This window comes from Doryrhamphus excisus, chromosome 1 (assembly GCF_030265055.1).
Source record: "Doryrhamphus excisus isolate RoL2022-K1 chromosome 1, RoL_Dexc_1.0, whole genome shotgun sequence".
NCBI classification, from domain to species: domain Eukaryota; kingdom Metazoa; phylum Chordata; class Actinopteri; order Syngnathiformes; family Syngnathidae; genus Doryrhamphus; species Doryrhamphus excisus.
Genome location: NC_080466.1, coordinates 486,577 through 508,492, shown reverse-complemented (window position 1 = coordinate 508,492; position 21,916 = coordinate 486,577). Strand labels below are relative to the sequence as shown.

General features: G+C 44.4%; 4 protein-coding genes across 5 annotated transcripts; 1 reads left to right on the top strand and 3 right to left on the bottom strand.

Moving 5' to 3' along the window:
- Positions 1 to 215: 215 nt before the first annotated feature.
- On the bottom strand, positions 216 to 10,040 carry mgarpb (mitochondria localized glutamic acid rich protein b). The gene is made up of 6 exons (XM_058068594.1): positions 9,930 to 10,040; positions 9,279 to 9,517; positions 6,462 to 6,559; positions 6,262 to 6,334; positions 5,532 to 5,834; positions 216 to 3,082 (listed from the first exon to the last, which is right to left on the bottom strand). Exons 2-6 carry the CDS (start codon positions 9,349 to 9,351, stop codon positions 1,995 to 1,997), a joined length of 1,635 nt encoding a protein of 544 aa, XP_057924577.1. The 5' UTR covers positions 9,352 to 9,517; positions 9,930 to 10,040; the 3' UTR covers positions 216 to 1,994.
- On the top strand, positions 10,001 to 11,444 carry anapc11 (APC11 anaphase promoting complex subunit 11 homolog (yeast)). Of its 2 annotated transcripts, none has more exons than XM_058068645.1 (3): positions 10,001 to 10,104; positions 10,472 to 10,590; positions 10,801 to 11,444. In XM_058068645.1, the coding sequence occupies exons 2-3, from the start codon at positions 10,482 to 10,484 to the stop codon at positions 10,944 to 10,946; spliced, it is 255 nt and encodes an 84-aa protein (XP_057924628.1). In that variant the 5' UTR covers positions 10,001 to 10,104; positions 10,472 to 10,481; the 3' UTR covers positions 10,947 to 11,444. The 2 variants fall into 2 exon arrangements, with proteins under 2 accessions (XP_057924628.1, XP_057924636.1); XM_058068653.1 differs by lacking the exon at positions 10,001 to 10,104 and adding an exon at positions 10,111 to 10,177.
- On the bottom strand, positions 11,400 to 13,618 carry LOC131126275 (protein phosphatase 1 regulatory subunit 27-like). The gene is made up of 3 exons (XM_058068633.1): positions 12,308 to 13,618; positions 12,090 to 12,240; positions 11,400 to 11,976 (listed from the first exon to the last, which is right to left on the bottom strand). Exons 1-3 carry the CDS (start codon positions 12,519 to 12,521, stop codon positions 11,856 to 11,858), a joined length of 486 nt encoding a protein of 161 aa, XP_057924616.1. The 5' UTR covers positions 12,522 to 13,618; the 3' UTR covers positions 11,400 to 11,855.
- A 123-nt stretch (positions 13,619 to 13,741) lies between these two features.
- Positions 13,742 to 21,495, bottom strand: p4hb (prolyl 4-hydroxylase, beta polypeptide). Its single transcript, XM_058068603.1, has 11 exons — positions 21,146 to 21,495; positions 19,956 to 20,162; positions 18,481 to 18,614; positions 18,230 to 18,367; positions 17,507 to 17,611; positions 17,289 to 17,414; positions 16,998 to 17,198; positions 16,775 to 16,895; positions 16,072 to 16,253; positions 15,553 to 15,669; positions 13,742 to 14,822 (listed from the first exon to the last, which is right to left on the bottom strand). Exons 1-11 carry the CDS (start codon positions 21,282 to 21,284, stop codon positions 14,757 to 14,759), a joined length of 1,536 nt encoding a protein of 511 aa, XP_057924586.1. The 5' UTR covers positions 21,285 to 21,495; the 3' UTR covers positions 13,742 to 14,756.
- Positions 21,496 to 21,916: the final 421 nt, after the last annotated feature.

Genomic DNA, 21,916 nt, shown 5'->3' with positions numbered 1-21,916 from the left:
TTTTGAAACGCTCAAGAAAACATTGCAAACGTCAAACCAAGAATGTTAAATAAAAAATAAAACTGAAAGCCGCACTCTATTATAATAATATATTTGTATTAAGTCATGTTTAAGAACGTTTAAATTATTTAAAAAATAGTTACAGATGTATTATTTATTTTATAAAATGATTAAATTTTATAAAATTAAAATGTAAATTTTATTTTTTTGGATAAGCTATGTATATTATATATCCAGGCTTTAGGGACACAGTGTATGTAGAACTACAGTCGAACAAATATAAAACACATTGTTCATCTCTCACTCTGCCAATTCTTGAGCAATACCATCCAACCATTTTCCATTTTCTATGCGGCTTTATTCTCACAAGGGTATGCTGGAGCCTATCCCACTTGACTTCAGGCAAGAGGCGGGGTACAGCCTGGACTGGTCACGAGTCAATCATACAGCAATATTATTTATTCTTTATTTGAGTACATTTTCATACATCCATAGGGGTATCAAATTCCAAATGAGTCCATAACTAGCGCAGTGTATGCGTGTCCATCACGTGTTCTAGTTCAGTGCAACTTTATTTAGTAAAACAACTACCAGTTCACAGAAAACCACATGGTTTTAAAAACAACTGTTTATAATTACAATGAATTAATTCATCCACAACTCAAGTGGATTTCTGATATTTACATTTAAATTTACACCTAGGCTACACGCAACAATTTTACATTAAAGTACATCACTCTCACATTTAAACCAAGACAAAAACAAATATGTCGTTAAGTAATAGTGACAGTCACATGACTATCCGCGGATATGGCTTCTCCAAAGCATTGGCTGCGTCTCACAAGGGATCCTTCCATCGTGAACTTCAGTATACTGTGTATGTCGTGTACTCAGTTCATGAGTGTGTACATTTTGACAGTGTAGTAAGCCATTATCGGAAAACCAAGATCGCAGTATTTACCTGCATCTTCATCCATCTTTCCACCGCGATGAGTTCTTCCTCCCATTATTTCAAGCAACTGTTGAAGGTGCCAAGTGTCCATCACTGCGTACTCACCATTTTGTGCAAAATGCGGGTACTGACAGTTAACTGTATTCTGCCATATTGTGTGTAAACACACTTATGCACTGAAAAGACTATTAAAGGCGACCTATGATGCTTTTTCCACTTTTCTGACCTATAAATGTTGTTACAACGTTGTATTCCTGTGTTAAACCATGCCAAAGTGTTGGATAATGAGGTTTGCGCATTTGGAGGTGAGACCTGAAAGAAGTTTTGGATGGTTCTGCACACTCAGTTTACATTGACTTCTACTGACGTCAATGTGATCCGGACTTTCTTACATAGGCTGCAGATTGCCTGCACTCACTAAACGCGGACGTATGTGTCCAGAAGTCCTTGGGAGCGCTTGGGAGTGTGACCAATCATAGCGGAGTGGGTGTACCTGGAGAAGGGCTGGGCGTGGAGTAAATGAAGTCGGAGGCAGGAAGTCCATGGAAACACTGCGGAAAGAGGTCCAGAATCTACGTAGAACATCTAGAAAGCTTTCTGTACGGGTTATTGTTTGTAACTACTCTTTAGGAGTCCACAAGTCAATGTAGCATAATAGGTCATCTTTAAGTGCAGTAGTGCACCAACTGAGATACTGCTAAGGGTAAGTATTGGAAGCAGATGGATTAAGTAGAAATAATGACGGTTGAGGAGCAACTGTAGTGGTGGAATGAAGAGAGGTCAATACTGCACTAATAGGGATGGATTTGGGCCAGCATTACACTGTCTGAAGTAGTACACAGTGTACACAGTGTACACAGTTTACTGATGGGAAGTGTTCCGTTTGAGATACAGCCAATGTCTGTACTGCAAAACGTGGTAAGAACACATAAAGGTTGGTTATTTCATAACCAGTTTGATTTCATATACACTTTTTGTCAATATAGTAAAAAATACAAACTAGGATGAAGTACTTCAACACTGACTGTCCAATAGTATCTGCTTACTTTGTGATTCCACAGATTATTTCCTCCCCGCTTTCACTCATCTGATCTTCACCTTCCTCCTTGCTTTCATTGGTTTTTTCTTCAACTTCCTCCTTGCTTCCATTCCTCTGATCTTCACTGTCCTCCTTGCTTTCAATCCTCTGATCTTCACCGTCCTCCTTGCTTTCAATCCTCTCATCTTCACCATCCTCCTTGCTTCCATTCCTCTGATCTTCACTGTCCTCCTTGCTTTCAATCCTCTGATCTTCACCATCCTTCTTGCTTTCATTGTTTTTTTCTTCAACCTCCTCCGTTCTTTCATTCCTCTCATCTTCACCTTCCTCCTTGCTTTCATTGTTTTTTTCTTCAACTTCCTCCTTGCTTTCAATCCTCTGATCTTCACCGTCCTCCTTGCTTTCAATCCTCTCATCTTCACCTTCCTCCTTGCTTTCATTCCTCTCATCTTCACCATCCTCACTGATTTGTGACTGCTGACCAGCAGTGGGCGTCATCCCTTCCAGGGGATGGTGGTGGCAGGTGGACTCGGGAATGGATTCTGGTTCAGAAACCGAGAGCACCTCCATTTCCGACCCACAGTCAACTTCTGGAGATGTACATGTTTCTTGAGCTTCTTCCACAGGCCTTTCAGATTCAGCCACTGCGTCTGCAGGAGTGATAGTTTCCTCTTCATGGGGGAGGGTCTCAGATTCAGGACCTGGGGTCTGATCCCCAGCATGAACCTCTCCCATGTTATCCACTGCTTCCTCAGGAGGTACTTCCTCTTCTTCTTCAGCAGCTGGGGAGAAAGCTTCCTCTGTGGCTTCTTCAGCCACTCTTTCTTCTGTATCCACCTTCTCCTCAGTCAGCACTTCTGCAGGGACCAGCTCTTCTTCATTCATGGCAACAGCTAGCTCCTCAGGGTGTTCTTTAGCTACCGCAAGGGTTTCAGGTTCTACCACTTCCAACACGGAATCCAGGCCTTGTCCATCTTCGTCTATCTGCCGGACAGCTCTCACCAAACTGGACTCCCCGACAGAAGCTGCTGCAATTTCTACCGAAGAGCCAGTGAGAATTTTTACAGCTGTAAGAAGATCTGGCACAGCCTCTGAGGGACACAAAGTGGACAACTTCAAGTTCAAATGCAACTGGTGGTCACCACGAGGTTCTTTAAGACCCTTTTACAAATATATGAGCAGTCCATATGTTTGCGGGGGCAGCGGCCCCAGACACCCCATCTCTTGCCACCCCCTCAAGCTACAGCGGGGGGATACCGGGGTTTTCCCAGGCAAGACACAATCCCTCCAGCGTGTCCTAGGTCTACACTGAGGCCTCCTCCGGTTGTGAGGGTAGGAACATAGACTGACCTGTAAATGGAGAGCTTTGTCTTACGACTCAGCTCTCTGCTCGCCATGACCGCCCATCGGTGCAGCGACTTCCTCATCCATTATCCACCTCTTCAGTCGCGGCGCTCATTCTCCTTTTTGTGAACCTCTTCAAATCTGACCAACTTTTTTCTTCAAGCGGCACCTGGCCAGATGGTACGTTTCAGCTGCTTCACGAGTCCCACACGTCGTCCATGCTCGACTCCTTCTTCAGCTTGACCTTAACCCGTCCGTCACCGGTCTTGGTCTTGGTCTTGGTCTTGGTGGTGGAGAGTTTTGAATGGAAGAGATGGTTTCTGTGTCAGATGTCTTTTATCCACATACGGAGTTGACATCAGTAGGACCTTCTTTTTGTTGTGTTTCATGAAGAAATCATCGGTCTGTGGGGGTCAGCTAGCTTGCTGGTTGATACGTGTTTCCCTCAATCAAATATGTCTCCTGTTATAATAAATGTACATACAAATGGACTGCTCATATCTCCGTAAGGGGAAGAACTTACAAATTGTATTTAGGGGTCTCCAGCTTGTTTTAAGTTTTCACTGGCATGCAAGTAGGGCAGATAAATGGACTGTAATGAACTGCACGTACTATAATACATAGAGAAGTCGCTGAGAGACATAAAACGAGACTACACCACTACCAAAGGAAACACATCCACGCCCACTTTGTCTACTGGAACGACGTGAACCTCGGCACAAGCACAGACTGCTGGCACGGAAGAAAGTATCGTATTTATTGAGCAGAAGGAGATTCAAGTTTGTGGAAAAAAACACAAGAGCGATGGCCCAAATAATGTTCACTACGCTTAACTACGGTTACAAGTTGTTCAACCTACGTAGTACAGGGGTGTCCAAACTTTGTGTGTCAAGTCATGGTAAGCACGGGAGGCGTGGTGGAAGCTATAGAGGGCGGTCAAGGTCAGCATGCTGGTTAGAGCAAGCGTTTGGGGGAAAAAGGGTAGAATAAGAGATTGAGGAAGTGCTGGGGAGTATTCATGCCGTGACGACCATTACAATATCGTTGTGAACATGAACCCCACCCACACTTAACCCCCCACTAAACTCAAATGTACCAAATACCAGCCACAAGCGCATACAATTCTACACCAGTTCACAAGCCTTACTTATGTAACGGTTTAAAGCCAATGTGAACGTTACACTGTCAACAACCCTAACCCTAGCCTTAACCCTAACCCTAACCCTGACCCTGACCCTGACCCTAACCCTAGCCTTAACCCTAACCCTAACCCTAACCCTAGCCTTAACCCTAACCCTAACCCTAGCCTTAACCCTAACCCTAACCCTAACCCTAGCCTTAACCCTAACCCTAACCCTAGCCTTAACCCTAACCCTAACCCTAACCCTAGCCTTAACCCTAACCCTAACCCTGACCCTGACCCTGACCCTGACCCTGACCCTAACCCTAGCCTTAACCCTAACCCTAACCCTAGCCTTAACCCTAACCCTAACCCTAGCCTTAACCCTAACCCTAACCCTAGCCTTAACCCTAACCCTAACCCTAACCCTAACCCTAACCCTAACCCTAACATTTACATTATTGAACCTCCTCCTTAACTCGTGACGGGCAGGCAGAATTTACCAATAAAAATGGACAAATGAAGAAGAAGCGGATGAGTATTGTGATTGTCATTTCCAGTAGCGACAGTCATGGATTGTGGTCAGCACTATTTTATTCGTGGAATAAGCCGGGGCCAATAAAAATCTAACTCTAGTCTGCAAATGGCTCCCGGGCTGCATATTGGACACCCCTGGCATTGATAAGAAAACAGAAACACACTCGAGAAAATGTGGGTAACTACCCAGAAAGCAAACACTAAGCTAGCTATTGCTCTGGTGATGACCATTCCTAAAAAGGTGCTAATTGTAGGTTTAGAGTACGGATCGAAATGGATAGCTTGGAACGGCTGATGGGAAGGAAGCCTTTAAAGAACCAAACTGATGGACCCCAAACTGGTTTTCACAGAAAGACGAATGTTAAATCTTCCCTTTGTTTCCTTTGGGGTCCATGAGCCTTTTTGGGAATGAAGATGCGGAAGTGCGGACATCTAGCTTCTAACCAAGCAAACACCTAAGTTTCACGCAGACATCTCTGCAGGAGCACCAGTCTCAACATGGGGACCAGGGGCTAGGGACTCATCCGCTACTGATGTACCCGCATTCTCAGCTGAAGGGGCCTCTGTTGGGGTCTCGGCCCCGGCTGGGACAAGAGCATCTTCAACTACTTCCTCCAAAGCTACAGGCGGGGCTGCCTCTTCTGCTGCAGTGTCATCCTCGGTGGAGATGACCTCTGACGCCGCATCAGCGTCTGCTTCAGGCGCCGTGCTCTCAGCAAAAGGCTCGACGGCGCTCTCTGCAGGCGCGGCGACAGACTCCGCAACCACTTGGGCATCCAGTGCGGAAGGCTCTTCTACTGGGGTCACTTCAGGTGTAGCCTCGGCTTCATCGGTTGATGAGGCTGAAGGTGGAGTTGGAGAAGAGAATAGAATAGAATAGAATAGAATAGAATAGAATAGAAATGTTGAAGTGTACTGAGGGAAGTATTCCATCCTTGACGCAGCACTAATCTTCATTGACAGTTATTAGCCGTCTTCAAAGGTCTAAATGCTACGTATATGCCGTCGACATGTAGCATGAAGCGTGAAAGGGACAAAGCGTCATCATCTCAGCGTGTCCCCGTCGGATTAGAGAGTGATCACATGACTGAAGCTGCCGATTGCTGGATGTGTGTTTGCCTTGCAGAACACTTCGACACAAACCAGAACAGACACGCTATTGACCATGAGCATTCTAGCATGTTTGGAATGGGCTAGCCACCATCAACAGACTATTGTGTGTGTGTGTGTGTGTGTGTGTGTGTGTGTGTGTGTGTGTGTGTGTCTGACCCTCTGCTGTGGAGGCCATGTTGGCGAGTCTGTCCTCATAGCGCTCAATATCACCATTGACAGTCTTGTAGGCCTGATAAATATAAAGTTGTATTAAATGCAAAAGTGAAAATGTCTGGTATAAGTTATTATTATGATAAATATGATGCTTTGTAGTGCAAGATGTGGGCAAGTGTAGAGTGCAGATAGATCTTACTCACATAGACGACGGCAGCTGTGAGGCCTCCTCCACACAGAAGAAAATATGTCATGTTGGTGGAGCCACCAGGAACCCCTATGGCCATATGCCGCACTGGAGCTGAAGGGAAGACAAGTTATGATATTATAATACGCACTTTTTAAAATGATAATCCTGCACTAGAGAGTGATACACTAAAACATGACAAACGTTTGGGTCATAATTCCACCTGCAGTGATGGACCGAGCAATGATGCAGACCTGCATCACGTCCTGTCCTCCTACCTTGGTATCTATCATACGTATGTAGAGGTATCCATCCCTTCAAACATAATTTTCATGTGTTTTCATGTTGTTTTTGTCCTAGAATAGACAGGGTTAAAGGATTCTCATTTTCTCACAAGCTGCCTCTGCGTCTGTATCCGGGGTGCAACCCAAACCCAATACGTGACAGTCAGTGCATTCCTTAATCCTGTTACACAATGTGGCGCTGCTCGTTTGGAGCAAGGGGGAGCTAAACACCAAACCATCCCATAAATTAAATATCCGGCAGACCACACAAATACTGTGACTCCCTGATCCCTGATTTGTATCAAAGAACAACATTCTCAAGTGGGCTTCGTGTAAGGCTATCACGTAGTCCTGTGAGACATGGTGACCGGGACAGAGAGATACATGAAATATGCTATTGTTATGGCGAAGGGCTGCCGAGTATGGCTTTATGGAGCTTGTGAAGATCTGTTGTGTTTAGAGGATTGCCAGTGGTGCATGCAGAGGAGGCCAGAAAATCCAAACCACTGTAATCCCATCCAGAGCTCGCACACAACCGTCTTCTGCCAGCATATCAACGTGCATTCAGGAAGACATGGGGACTCCAGTCAGACTTGACTTAGACTCGTACCTTAAACGACATCAGACTTCAACATTAAGTTTTGGTACATTGCAATTTCGCTGTGAGCCCTGAAAGAAGTTTTGGATTGGCTCAAAACACTAGGTTTGAAAAGGCGTGGTAAAACCATTCCTTTGTGACATCACAGAGTGCCAGAGATGTGGCCATTCCCGGAGGCGGGCCATGAGTGGAATAAATTAAAACGGACCGTTTTGGCAGGAAGCACAAATCATAGAAAATACAGCTGGAATAGGTGTGAGGGTTATTGTGTGTAGCTGCTCTCTAGGAGACCACAACTCAATACAAAGGGTTGAAAAATGAAGATAACAGATCCCCTGTACTTCTTTTGGTATTTTACCCATCATTTACAATCCTTGTGTGAAACATGAACACATATTTTTTTCCCTTTTCTGTGCATTATAACACAAGAAAACAAGTTCATACGAGCTAGCTAAAATGCAATTCATTGGGACACACCTACTTTGATGCTAACAACTACTTTGTCCTCTCAAAAAAAGGCCAACATGATCCATTTCCTGCATATTAACCAAGCTTGAGTGATAGTTATAGTAGCAGCTAACGTGGAGTACTACATTTGTGGCAGTATCACAACATATCGCTGTAGGCGCTGGTTTATCGTTAACATTCGGGGGTGCAAAAAGTGGTCCCTAGCATCACATCAGTGGACATGCCCTAACCTTCCAAATCACTAGCGAAGGAAACCAAAACAAAGCTTGTCTGGTCCTGTCGAAGGAGTTCAGTCCTCCCCCCTCCAACGTTATCACACCGCAGCACCTTGCAGGGACAAGGCCAAGTACAAGTTATTTATAAAGGTAATCAGTTAATCTCACTTGCCAGGTTCAAGCCTGTTAAAACTGACATGCATGCCAAGATGGCAGAAGGCACGTGTGCGGATGAGCATGTCGGAAGACCACGGGCTCTCCTCGCACGTTGTGTCAGATGTAGCTTGACCTCCAGCAGGTGACCTGTGACCTTGCTGCCTTTGTCATGGCTGCATACTTTCACTACGTCTACGTCAGTACTTGCATGTTAAACTCAAAATGGTGAGTGTGGTGGAAGGGAGGCACGACCCAACACTACCCAACAAAATCAAAAAGGGGGGGGGATGCTGGCTGGCACCTATTTTATTGGGAGATCCAAATGTTGGTGATAATGCTCTGTTAGACTGTGGGGAAATACTGCGATTGCCATTTCCAAGTACACAAGGACTATCAAAATGCGCATACTCAGAAACCAGACGTACTTACTGAAGTGCACTTACAGAAGTATTGCATTTGACATAATATCTGAGTAGCAGTCCATGTCTGCCCCTTACGTGTACCAACTCACTCTCCCATCCACGTGTTTCTTATTTCAAATAATAAAACAAAGCTAAAAGATTCACTCTTCCCAAAGTCAGGATTTTATTCAGGAAATTGCCAATGAGGCGGGGGGGAGCGGTGGAAGCAGTTTTGTCCCTTCGGCTGAATTCCACATGCTCAAACCCCAGAGTAAATGATAATCCGGGCAAGGATGCGTGAAAAGAGAATGTACGAGACCCAAATGGCAAAATTCAGTACGGTAAGAATTTGATGACTGATGTTCATAAATAAACAACATCAACTATCCGAACAAAAGACATTGGCTTCATATTAGGTGACAAACAAATATCCAATATATCTCATTAATTAATAATGAATTGATTTTTATTTTGCATTAAAAAAACTGCTTTGGTACCACACTTAATGTGAACACCCTGGGCTAATTTATTGACATCCATAATTAGGACAAGAAATAGCAAACTTTTAATTATTACGTCACAAATGCTAGGAAGAACGTCTGTTTTCATAATGATCTGTGCAGGGGGGAAATGACAATTTTGACATATCTTAATCGATGTCAACAAAAAGTGACAAGTCAGACATAACATTGAGTAACAAATCAAACTCACCTTTTCTAAATGTTGGTCTGAAGACCCTCTGGGCCAGCGGACCGAGTCTCTGCCAAACCCTCCTGCAGAACATGTTGTTGTTGTTGTTGCAAGCAGCAGCGAGTAAATGCGTGCGTGTGAAATTGCTCCACGGCCTTTTGGAACTTTGAGCTTCTAGTCTTCCCTTAACGTGAATGGAAAAGACACACCATCACAGCCCGTTAGAGGTGGCGGCTCGCTGGTGCGCCCCCTAGTGGCCGCTGGACGAAAAGACACACTCTAATGACTACATGAACACGATTAGTTGATACAATATTAACCGTTAAAATAAGCACAGAAAAAGAGGTTTTGTTTGGATATGATAAAGACACTGAATACGATGCGAAATCTACTTTGAACTTGGTTATTAGCTGTGAAAAATATTGCGTCGGTAATTTCAACGAATTGAACTGATTGAATTGAATAGACTAGACACTAAGACAACTGTTAAACATCACAAATTGTATATATACTGTGCCCCATGAGTTTTATTGACTATTTACGTTTAGTAAGAATCATTTTTCAAAATAAAGCTAAAGAATTTGAAGTAAGTAAATATTTTTAAAGTACGACGCCTGAACTTCATTGTGTAGAAATGTGACTAATAACCGTATTTTAACACCAAAACTTCACCTTTTGTATCCACAATTGAAATGAAATGAAAATAGAGTGAAACTAATACTGTACGTCCAAAATGGTGTGCAATGTTTGCTACGTAGCGGAAGAGGCGGGGCTAACTTGAAGTATGGCGGCGATCAGCAACCCAGTAGCTGTGGAAAACTGATAAATATTGCGAACACAATTTCCGGTAAGTGCTAAACAACAGCCACAGACTTGGCACAACACTACGCTGTCAAAATGAGCTTACCTGGGAACTAAGTGTACGGTGTACTGAGTGTACTGACGGAAGCATTTTAGTTGAGACACAGCCTAGCATTAGCTATTGTGACTACACACAAGAAGTAGTACAGGCATCATATGGCTTTCCGCACCTGAGGAAAATACCGATAAAATGATCATTTCTAGGAAATAGCATACAATCTAGAGTGTGTTTGTATATGTAAAGACCGGTTTAAATGCCGACAGTTTGGTAAAGTAGCTCCTAGCTAGTACGCGCTATGAGCTAGCAAATGTCACTGCCTCCCGAGTGCGTAGGTTAACTATTTGTCTTTTAGGACGGACGGGATGAAGGTGAAGATCAAGAAATGGAACGGAGTGGCATCCTGGTTGTGGGTGGCTAATGACGAGAACTGTGGGATCTGCAGATTGGCCTTCAATGGTTGCTGTCCTGACTGTAAGTACTCGGCGTTTGCTTTCATCCGGCCTTTTTACTATGCAGCTTATCCTTATCCTCACTGGGGTCGAGGTAAGCCGGAGCCTATCCGGCGATAATGTACTATTAGTAAATAAAAATGTGCTAATTGTATTTCTTTTTGCCTAACGTAATCATGTCCAAGCATAAAAACCGCAAAATGAACTAAAATACAAACCATCTGTTTCCCAGGTAAAGTACCCGGAGATGACTGCCCACTGGTCTGGGGTCAGTGTTCCCACTGTTTCCACATGCACTGCATCTTGAAGTGGCTCAACTCCCAGCAGGTCCAGCAGCAGTGTCCTATGTGCAGACAAGAGTGGAAGTTTAAAGAGTGAACATGTGGATTTGTGCCATGATTGTACATGCGAAAAATGAAGCTGAAATTGTATGTACAGTTTATTTGAAAAAAAAAAAACCTGAAAAGTTTGTGAAATCCAACCTGTTTGCTGAATGCTAGAATCGAACCCGGGTCTTCTGTGTGGCCTCTGTTCCACCGTGCAGTCCGGTAACTGAGTCATATTAGTGTTATATATTATAAGGGTCAAATGGGTCGGGAGGTTGTGGTTCATGGGGTGGGAACATGCGTAATAAATATTTTATACTTCCACCTACTCATTTTTTTTAATTCATGCAGAATCAGAACTGGTTTAGACGGGTTCAGACTGTTTCAAACCGGTTCTGATTAGTTTTGACCAGTTCAAACAGGTTTACATTTTCCACCATGGCTCTGCCTCCTGATATTGAGGATGTGTGATGAGAAATGATGCTGAAATGTGAGCAATTGTATGTACAGTTTATTTGTAAAAGTACAAAAATAAATCATAAAAACAAAACTTTACACATCACGTCACATCTGTCCAGTTATTAGTTTGCTGAATGCTAGAATCTATTCAAAAGTTTCATTGAGCTTTTACTTGAATGCTTATGCAGATGCTAGGTGTTTCAACTGGCGCACTTCCATACTTGGTCTTTTTGAGTGCGTTCACGCTGACAAGTAGTACACAGTTTTCCATTTGAGGCCCAAGCTGTGTCTTGTCCTCCTGCCGGTCTCACGTCAAATACGGCCAGTGTTCATTGAAAGGCATCCTGGAGGTCCATGTGAGGAACCAGTCCGCTCTGGGGTCCTTCAGGGGTCCACCGTCACCTCCATAGTTGAGGCAGCTCTCCGCTTCAAGATGCCGAACTCATCCGGCCTTCCTCGTCCTTCTCAGCAGAACAGTCGAGCGATGGAAACCCAGAGGTTGTCAGTCGTCGACTGGGCCGAAGAGGTCCAGCAGTTCCTTGTTGTCTGGATCGATGAGGTCAGCTGGTTTCTCCCCGCTGTCATTTTCCAGATTTGGGTCGGCGCCAATGGAGAGGAGGTAGCTGGAGAAACAAACAGGTCACGTTGCTCCATGTCAGATTCCGGAAGTCAGTGAGGTACGGCAATGCCGGACATCCACATGGTCGAGACCTGTTTGGACTGTGAAGATGCTCACCGTGCAATGTGAGGGAATCCGTCGCTGCAAGCCATGTGAAGTGGCGTCCACCCTTCCTCGTCTCTCTGGTGGATGTCTGCTCCATAGTGGACCAGCAGCTCCACACACTCCAGGTTCCCAGAAAGCACTGCCTCATGGATGGCCGCCATACCTGCACACACCACGAGTGTTACCACCGAGAACGCACCGTCAGCATGTCAGACCAGGTCTAGTCCTACCAGAGTGGTAGATGGTGTCCAGGCTGACTCTTCTGGCGCGGATGAAGCGTCCGATCCGCTCCAACTCGCCGTGCCGTACAAAGTCTTGGAAGACGACGTCGTGGGGGAAGTGGACATTGCGGGGGGGCTTCTGCGATACCGAACTTCTGTACTTGTCCTGGGTGTAAGATCTGAGTCCCAGAGTCTGAGACACGGGGTAGCGGTAGTACTTCATCCTTGTATGTCAGTCCAAATGGAGAAGGTTTGTCACCCTTGATGGTTTCTTCCTCACGCGTTCTCTGTGTGACTCAAAGTGTGGAGCTGCTCCTTTGGAAGCCAGACCTGCCCTTACACCTCTTTATACTCTCAGTCAGGCTATTTTGGGACACCCCACACGAGTGGCCCCCTCATGTCAGGGTGCCTCCCTTCGGTGGTCACGAGCCATGACCGTTTCACCCCCACAAATCTTCACCTCCTCAGCAGGGGGAGGGAGGATCCTAGTGAAGGCAACTTAAGGAGACTCCTGGGTCACATACGTTCAGATGCATGATGTGGCTCTTCTCGCATGAAATCAACAACTCCTCCATGAATGTTGTCTTAGCATTCACAGTTATTGACTAATTAACCCATAAAAAATGGATGACTACCTTCTACTTGAGTAATAGTCTTGTAAAGCAGTGCTTCTGAATTAATGGGGCGGGACCACTACTCACCTTATTCAATCTAATTGACTGGGGTCTGTATGTAATCCTTTTAGAAGAGTTTTTACTGATTGCATTTAAATTGAGAACTAGTACACTGAAAGTACATGGTCTGTAGTATACGAAAGTATACTTTTTATAAACTTAAAATGTTCCAATTAATCCGAAGATGTATTACATTAGTATACTAAAAGTACATGGTCTGTCGTATATTTGTATACTTAGCCCCAAGTATACTTGATAAAAATGAACTTATACTTTACAAGAATATTCGGTGTCCCATCAACGCATTAATGGAATAAATAAGCTTTTGGAAATGAGTTTGCTGACCTGACACGCTGCCATTTTGGGGAAGCCAATCCTGGGACATGACGATCACTCCAAAATGTCTCCTGTATGTCACTTAGGGACTTGACGAGTTCGTCCAAAGCTGTACAGGACACAGTTTAACACACTTGAAGTGCGTTGTGTAGGGGTCAAGATGTCCATAGGTGTTAAAGCGAGTGAATAGTTTAGCTGTGGGCCAGTCAATGGTGGGAACCTCCATTCCTTTGACTGATTCGTTATACTTGATTTGGGGAATTCACTCAAACTGAATTGGGGTAATTAATTCACTGCGCATGCGCAACAAGACCGTACCGAAAACTTGCCATGCGCGAGAAGGTACCGCCTCCACTCGCACTACGGAAGTGAAATACGTTTCAACCAAGACATTACAACAGGATGCATCTTTTTTTTTTTAATCGTTTATTGGCCACCATTTCACATTTTCCCCCAATCTGGATATGATGGAATGCTTTAAGTATCCCTCACCGCTGTACAGATGTCAAATGTCATCTCTTATCTCTACACGGGCCACCACCTATCACAGCATAGCAATGCTCACACACCATGATCCCAACTATCCATTCCCCTTCAGTGGCAAGTGGTGTGGAGATGGAGCCAAGAGTGTACAACATGGGCGAGGAGCAATCAGATTAACAAACACTTCTCTCAAAGCAACATTACATCTGCACTGCTAGAGTAACCATAACAATCTCTTTACTGAGGCATGAACAGTTAGCAGAACCTGCTCAAAACCCCCCAAAACCAAACATCCATGGCCTGAGTGTGTAAGTGCCAACTCTGCCCCAACAAGGCCAACCGGCTACAACTGGGCACGATGGTCAAACATAAAAAACTACTTAGTTAAGCAATTAAATAAAACATGTTTTTTTTCCCCATCAAAAAAGAAAGTTAGCATTCGTTCTTTTAGAAAATGCATCTTACAAGAGTGAGGACAGTAACAAATGAAGATCTTGAGCTACACCGAGGGGGAAGAAAACGAGCAAGTTGCTACACAGCGAGGGAATCATACTGGTGAAAAATACAAACAGGATGGCCACTTGTTCTCTCCAGGTTGATCCTTACAAAAGCATCGGCACTAAACCACTTTAGTGCACGCGACCCTTGAATGGAAGCGTTAACAAAAACAAGGCAAATAACTGGCATGGAAGCCTTGCAGGAGGAGTCACCGTGCAGTTCCGTGTTGCCGCCCTCCCCACCTCAGAAGACCAGTCTGGGCAAAGAGTATGAGGTTGGGGGGGCCGCCTCGCCACTCGTGCTGCCTTGGTCAATTACTGGGCCGGGCTGGTGGACTCAGGCAGTTGAGTGACGTATTCATGTTCTCAGCTCAGAACTTGTGGGGTGTGGGGTTCAATAAAGAGTGAAGGTGGTGTAGTGACTGGAAAGAGGGAACAGGGCGGGACTCCTTTTCTCTCGACCGCCTCTTACAACTCGTCATGACCATCGTCGTCCTCGCCGTCAGAGTCCTCATCCTGACCCTCATCCAAATCCTGGAGATCGGGAACGAAATGACAAATCAAAAACTGACATTGGATCCAGAGTGATACATTTACATCAAGTCTAATTTCCTGCTTATAAAAAGATATGAACGCTGCATAATTTCTACGGTAGGGTAATAGCAACAGACAATGCAAAAACTAAAAAATAAAAACACATGGTTTATTTGCACGGGCATTCCTTCATGTCTAGTCTAGGTCTGAGGGAGATGAGCGTGTGCAGGCCGATGCTAATGTTAGCTCCAATGCTGCACGTGCGCCACTGCCGGCTCCAGGCAATGGCCAGTAAACAGTTAGGACAGCTGTGGAATATATGAGGACAGTAATAGGCTGCGCTAGAATTAGACTGCTGGGAAGGAGAGGAGATAAAAGTAGCATCAACGGTCTCGTTGTGCACGTCAAATTCTTAATTTAAAGCCTGCCAAGATCCTCTGTGGAGATCTGACAAGTTAACACCTTACGTCTCCTTTATAATGCCTAATTAAAAGCAACAGTAAAAGACATTTTATGCCAAATTTCACTTCAACGCTGAGAAAACTGTCCTAGTTGGAGCACAACCAGGGTGGGGCTAGGGATCGGGTGGGCGGGTGTCTGTGCTAATGTTAGAACCTCCAATCCTGACTGAATCCAGGATTTAAGATCTTCAATTACCTCCAAAATCATAAAAAAGATTCCAATAAGTTTCCAGTAAAAGCAGAGTTGATGCCAATAGTGAATTTCTTACATCAGCATCGTAATCCTCGTCATCGTCATCCCCGGCTGGAGCGCCTCCCTCCTTACCGCCACTCTCCAGGAACTTGGTGAAGCCTTCCAGTGTTCTCTCCCCATTGTAATCGATCACCTATGGATAAGATGCAGTTTCTTGCAAATTATTGATTATTATCTCCTGCCTAACTACACTTAAGCCACATGTGCTGTGCAATTTCACCACATTCATCCTGCTATCCTGCACACTGTGCTTTCCATCAGGTGGATCCAGTGTACAAAGTATTTACAGAAATATGAATACCTGTTTAAGCGTAAAGCAGGTGCAGGCTGGGCATACAAGAGTCATTGAGCAGGAATGCAGCAGAGTCGATCAACAACAACAACAACAACCTTATGGAGGTCAAGAGGCTCACATTTCCGTTTGGTTTGCTACATCGAGACACATTCATGACATTACTTTGGATGTGAGGCTCCACCTACATCTTTCATTTGTACGAGCAGCCTGTGGTCACCAAGACAAGAATGAGTGAAATACCGTGTGTTCGTCTCCTGCTGGGAAGAATTTAAGGGTAGGGAAGCTGTGGACTTTGACTGCCTCAATCTCATTGGCTGTAGAGTCCATCTTGGCCACGATGATGTCAGCGCTGTCCTTGTACTTCTCGCCCAGCTTTTCCCAGATGGGATTCAGCTGCTTACAGTGGCCACACCAGGGTGCATCTGCAACACAGCAATGGTATTTCAATCTCTATACAAGACGTCCCCTAAGCGCCGGTTTTTAAAAAAACAAAACCTGTTTGGACCAAAAGGCCAAAAAATGTGTCTTTTGAAAACAACCACGTTCATGTGGACATAGCTTAGGATGAGGTCGCCTGAAGCGGACAAGCCAACCCCTGCTGGTCACAAGTGATTAAAAAACCCTAAAATAGTGCACACCTCTATGTGAACCACCGCAGAATGATCCAGTCGCTATTTTTAAGTGGGTGTTTTTAGCTAAAGTGTCTGGTAACAACTCCCTTAGCAGAAGCCGCCATGAGAGCATACGTGTGAAGCCTGATCACCAACTCTTGGAAATGAAAACTGCTTAGCCGGGAGCGAGTACGAAAATCAAATTTGGGTTTAAGACAAACATGCTTGGAGGTGTTGCCTTTTTAATATGCATGTTGAAAAGAGGCCTTTGGTTAGCTCCATGCTATTTAAAATGCTAATTTTCCCAACTGTACAGTGAAAACAAATCTTACAGAATTCAACGAAGACGTTCTTCTTGGGATCGAAGGCCACCTCCTCAAAGTTCTTGCCGACCAGAACCTTGACTGGGTTTTTGTCCCAGTCTTCGGGGACGTCTTGGCTCATACGATGAGGCTGAGAAGGACGAGACGACGCATCGTTAATGTTTGTGTTGATTGGAATACTCGTTTATTTGAACCCAGGGTGCAATGACGCCGCTGTCAGCCATACTCCTACCTTCAGCTTGCCCTCGAGGAACTGCATGCAGAATTGGACGATGCTTTCGGCAGTGATGGCGTCATTCTCTGGCTTGTACTTTGTCATCTCATCCTCCAAGGTGATGAGACGAATGGCAGGGCACTCCTCTTTCTTCAGGCCAAAGAACTCCAGGATGCGCTGGTTGTCGTCCACGTCGCTGTCGATGAAAATGAACAGGATCTGGACAGAGATGTAATAAGTCAGTTAAAAATGTCTCCATCCTATCAGAAAACGATGGCGGCTAATACGATGACTGACATGCGACCTCACCTGACCCTTGAATGACTCTGCAGCTTTCTTAAACTGGTCCATTTTATCCTGGAAGTCTGAGGCTGCTTTTGGCAGAAACATGAGAATGTGGGACTTGATCTCTCCACCAAATATTTTCGGGGCGGTCTGTGGATGATAGAGACGTTACAGAAATTAAAAGAATCACTTGGAGCTGTTGCACTGCTCGTTACTTGGGAATGCAGGAGCCCACTAATTACCTGCTCTGTGAACTCGATGACCAGAGGCAGTTGGTTGGCCTTGACGAAGGACAGGATGTTGTCTTTGGTGAGATCACCGTCGAAGGTGTTGCGTCCCTCATCGAACTGAAAGCACACACACATTTGATTCCCATCAGTTGTCTTCCCCCCACAAAGTTTACATGTGTTGATCAGAGCCGTAAAAGTCTATCAATCAAAAGTGTTTGACCTGCATTTTAAAACCAAGTTACTACTTTTATTGCAGTCGATCAGAGTGTCACTATTGCAGATGTACCCAACAGGTTTCAAGCGCCAAGTCCCTTACGGTGTAGTCGGTTTTTGCACCTTTTGTTAAAGTGCATTAGCCCCGTCGGCGCAGACAGCTCCGGGGCTGAAATTCAACAACTACTCAATGTCAATTAGCCTTAGAGGGGATCATTTCATGTCATTAGCATCACGTGCGGCTGTCATTCCATGAGCTGGTCCCTCACGACTGGCAGGGACCTGGCAAACTTAGCAGCAGCGGATACCGTGGGGTCGACTGCATCGGATTACCGTGCAAACACGTAGACCAAAAAGCAGACTGATATGTGAGCTCCATTAAAAACTTGCGTGAGGGCACAATGACCCATTTAGCGATCATTAGATGACACATGTTAATTAAGTTAACGCTAATAACATACAATAGAATACATGTCATTTTAAATACCTTCGAGTGATTGTGACCACAGAAAATGCACTCACCTTCTTGAAGAGGACAACACTGTCCTGAGACACCTCAAACTTGGTAAACACTGCTTCTTCTGAAGTTGTGGCAAAGGGAATATCTTCCACGGCTTCAGCTGCTTTTTCAAAAGCCTTGGCACCAGCAGATGCAACATCCTATGGTACACAAAACACAAAATGCATTGGGTTGTTTTTCTTTTTAGTTGAAAGTCACATCTTACACATTTTGTGTTTTTCTTCGACACATCGTACTTGCAAAAGGCTCTCACCTTAAAGAATCCAACGACCACCACTTCATTGTCGGCAATCAGAGACTGTGTGGCAGTGACGTCCACCAGGGTGGTGACAGCAGGGCCTGTGCGCTTCTTCAGCCAGTTCACAATGTCATCTGCCTGCCTTCCAGCTGAAACACAGGCAACAAACATCTCACCTTAAGATTGTGAGCTTCTGAAAACACAAACCTACTTTAACCCCATCTTGTTTTTATTTTAATTAAGACAATGGCTTACTGAAGAAGCAGCAAAGTAGCCACCTCTAGTCTGAAGTTCTACAGTAATTATCTCAACTCCAAGTCCACAGAAATCATACTAGCAGAACCAAGAAACACGTAAGTGTTAGGTTCACGTACTGCTTACACTTAAGTGTTAAGTCCAAGTACAGACAAGCAGGTCTAAGAGTCTGTACACCACATGGCAAAACTTCCACTGGTGACAAAGGAAAATTTGGCAAAATTTGCGCGTATTGTGCAAGATTTGTGCAGATATTAAAGGCAGCGATATCCATATCTGAAATGAACACGTTGTATAAGGACACCCCTAAAATGCACCACGCAGAGATCATGCATACAAGGTTATAAACATGATGGGTAAAAAACCCCACATTTTATTTCATCAAGCCCCTGAAAAAGTTGCGTTCTCTCTCACAGAAGTTTGACAACCCCAAATTTGGTCATGGACTTCCGCCATATATCCAACTGATCATGATGAGAGGCCATTAACCCCAATGTTGGCACTTTGATCAATAATTTAGATTAGATGCTACAACATTTAGGAGGTACAGAGTCCATGGTGGAACTTTGATCAGCAATTACAACACTACAACATTTTGGTACAAGTCCAAAATGTGATCAGCATGTGTCCATAGCAGATGTTTGCCTTGAATCCTTCAATTAAAAGCAGCGCAGTGCTGTGCCCTTGAGTTTTTAGAAAGCTGCTTACAAGAAATTAAATGTAAAGTCTATGCATTTTTTTTACTACCAAATTGTATCATTTTGGCTTCAATAAGTCTTTATATTTTATATTATACAATTATAATTATATTTTTAATTTACTTCTATGCAAACATTTTAGCTTCCTTCACTCTAGCACAATGGTTACAAAAACTTCAAGTCACTGCAGTGGTGGTATACTGACATCTGCTGGCCAAACGTCAGGTTGCAGTCAAGTCAGCCATCAGCAGATTATTTTGCCTTTTTGACAAATGCAACAGCAATGTTAGATTTTTTATGATATGGGATTAGGCAAAACACAGGTTGGTTGTCCTGATGTTTGGGAAGGATTGTGAACACAAAATTGTTACAAAATCTAGCTGGAGGTGCTATTCTTGCAGATAGTCTAATCTTCGTTTAGAAAATATAACATTATCCGAACACAAACTCAAACACGACACACATGTTTACCACCAATCTTGCAACACTGCTTTAAAAAAACATCTGCAAATAAATCTGCTCAGATTAAAGGCTCACCTGAGTAGTCTCTGGCGGATTCCTTATCTCCTCCCTTAAAGAACTTGATGGTGGGATATCCTCGGACGCCAAACTCCTGGGCCAGGTCGCTCTCTTCTGTGGCGTCAACCTTACCCAGGCGGATCTCTGAACCCTCTTCCTTGAGCATGCCAGCGGCCCTGGCATACTCTGGCGCCAGTGCCTTGCAGTGACCACACCATGGAGCGTCTGAAGGATGGAGTACAAGCAAGAAATTACAGCACACACACAAAACCTGGGATAGAACAACAAAGGAAAGCATACTAAGGAAAAAACTTTTGCAAATAATTTTGGGCTGGACAAACACATTTTGCATTGCTGAAGATGACTTTCCTCATGGTTTCTATCATAGCCATCCCACTCAAAGCAGCAGATAATCCACAACTTCATACTACAATGTAGTGATGTTTGAAATGAAAATTAACTAGTTTTGTTTGTCTGCAATGTGATACAAATGACTCATCCAGGTATGACACCTCCAAGATAAATGCCAGTATTGCATAATTTTAATTACTTGGCCAAAAAATCCACCCTGCAGTAGTGTAAACACATTTCAGTGAAGTACACGTCAACTTAGCTCCACATCCACATTAAGGTCACGCCCATCCTTAGCTCATTGGCTTGCCTGACCCAGGATCGGGCTGTGACTGGCCCACCGATAGTCACGTGACTCGAGAGCAGGTCAACAATCTTGACTCTGCACCAGCGGGACAGGCCTGCGTGCTTTCAAGTAGTGACAATTAGTACTGGCTAATTGGTTTTCATTGTCAATGAAAATTACCTTAAGCCCACAAATAAAAACTTACAAGTACATTGAAGTCATCCGCTGAGTGGAACCATAATTGTTTACCCATTCATGTACCGAGTAAACTAAATCGCCTAATCACACTAAGCCTGTATCAAAATGGCAGTTTATACAGTTCATTTTATTGACATTTGTCCGTCCCTGTCGTTGTCATTTTTTTAAACACTACACTTAACAGGAAAATATACCAGCTGGGTGCAATGGGTAACATTGGTAACACTCCAACAATTAGCCACTAGCAGGAGTAACTTGTGGAAGGTGATAAAGTTTAGCCGCACAACAGACAAGTTAGCTAGCAAGCTAGCTGACCCGCCGACCAGCCTGAGAAATACCAAACAAACACTCGGCGAGATTCTTCCGTACTTACAGAATTCTACCAGGAGGTTTGGGTATGCTGTGAGAGCCTCGTCGAAGTTACTGCTTTTCAGCACCAGGACGTCTTCTTCCTCGGCGATCTCAGCCGGAATGGCTACGGCTAGCATGCACAGGAGAAATAACCGGAGCATTTTCGTCGACGAGGAGTCTTCCGCTGACAGATCGGAGAAGTGGAGACGCAGTTGACTCAAAGGTGTTCTTCCTTGCAGGGTTTTTTGAGGAGAGTATGTGCTATTTTGTGTCTGCCGCTACTAACGTGGCAGTGCGCGAAGAAAGCAGAAGGGCTCGCCTGCAGTGCGCATGCGTATTTATCTGGTCCTAAGCAGTTCGTGTTGCAATTTGACTGGACCGCAGCTGCCGGCACCTGGAAGTGAAACACGGCGCCCGTCGCTTGTGCACCACGTCACAGTCAAAGCTGCGGACGTCATAGACGTGGACTTCTTGCGTGTTTTCACTTTATGTGTCACAGTCTGTACTACGAGCTAACGCTAGGGGACAACTCTACACGCTAAAAGAGACAATACATAGAAATATATAGTATAAACGACATAACGTCGTCATTTTAAACTCTTTCTTTGATCTTACTGATTAAAAACACAAACTATAATAGTAATCTATGTTCATACCATCACCTATGGTCATGAGCTTTGGGTAACGTAAACAAAAGGACAAGATCCCTGGTACAAGCAGCCAACATGAGTTTCCTCCATTGAGTTGCCGCACATATAACACACACAAAAGAGAGGGGAGGGGCTTAAGGGGT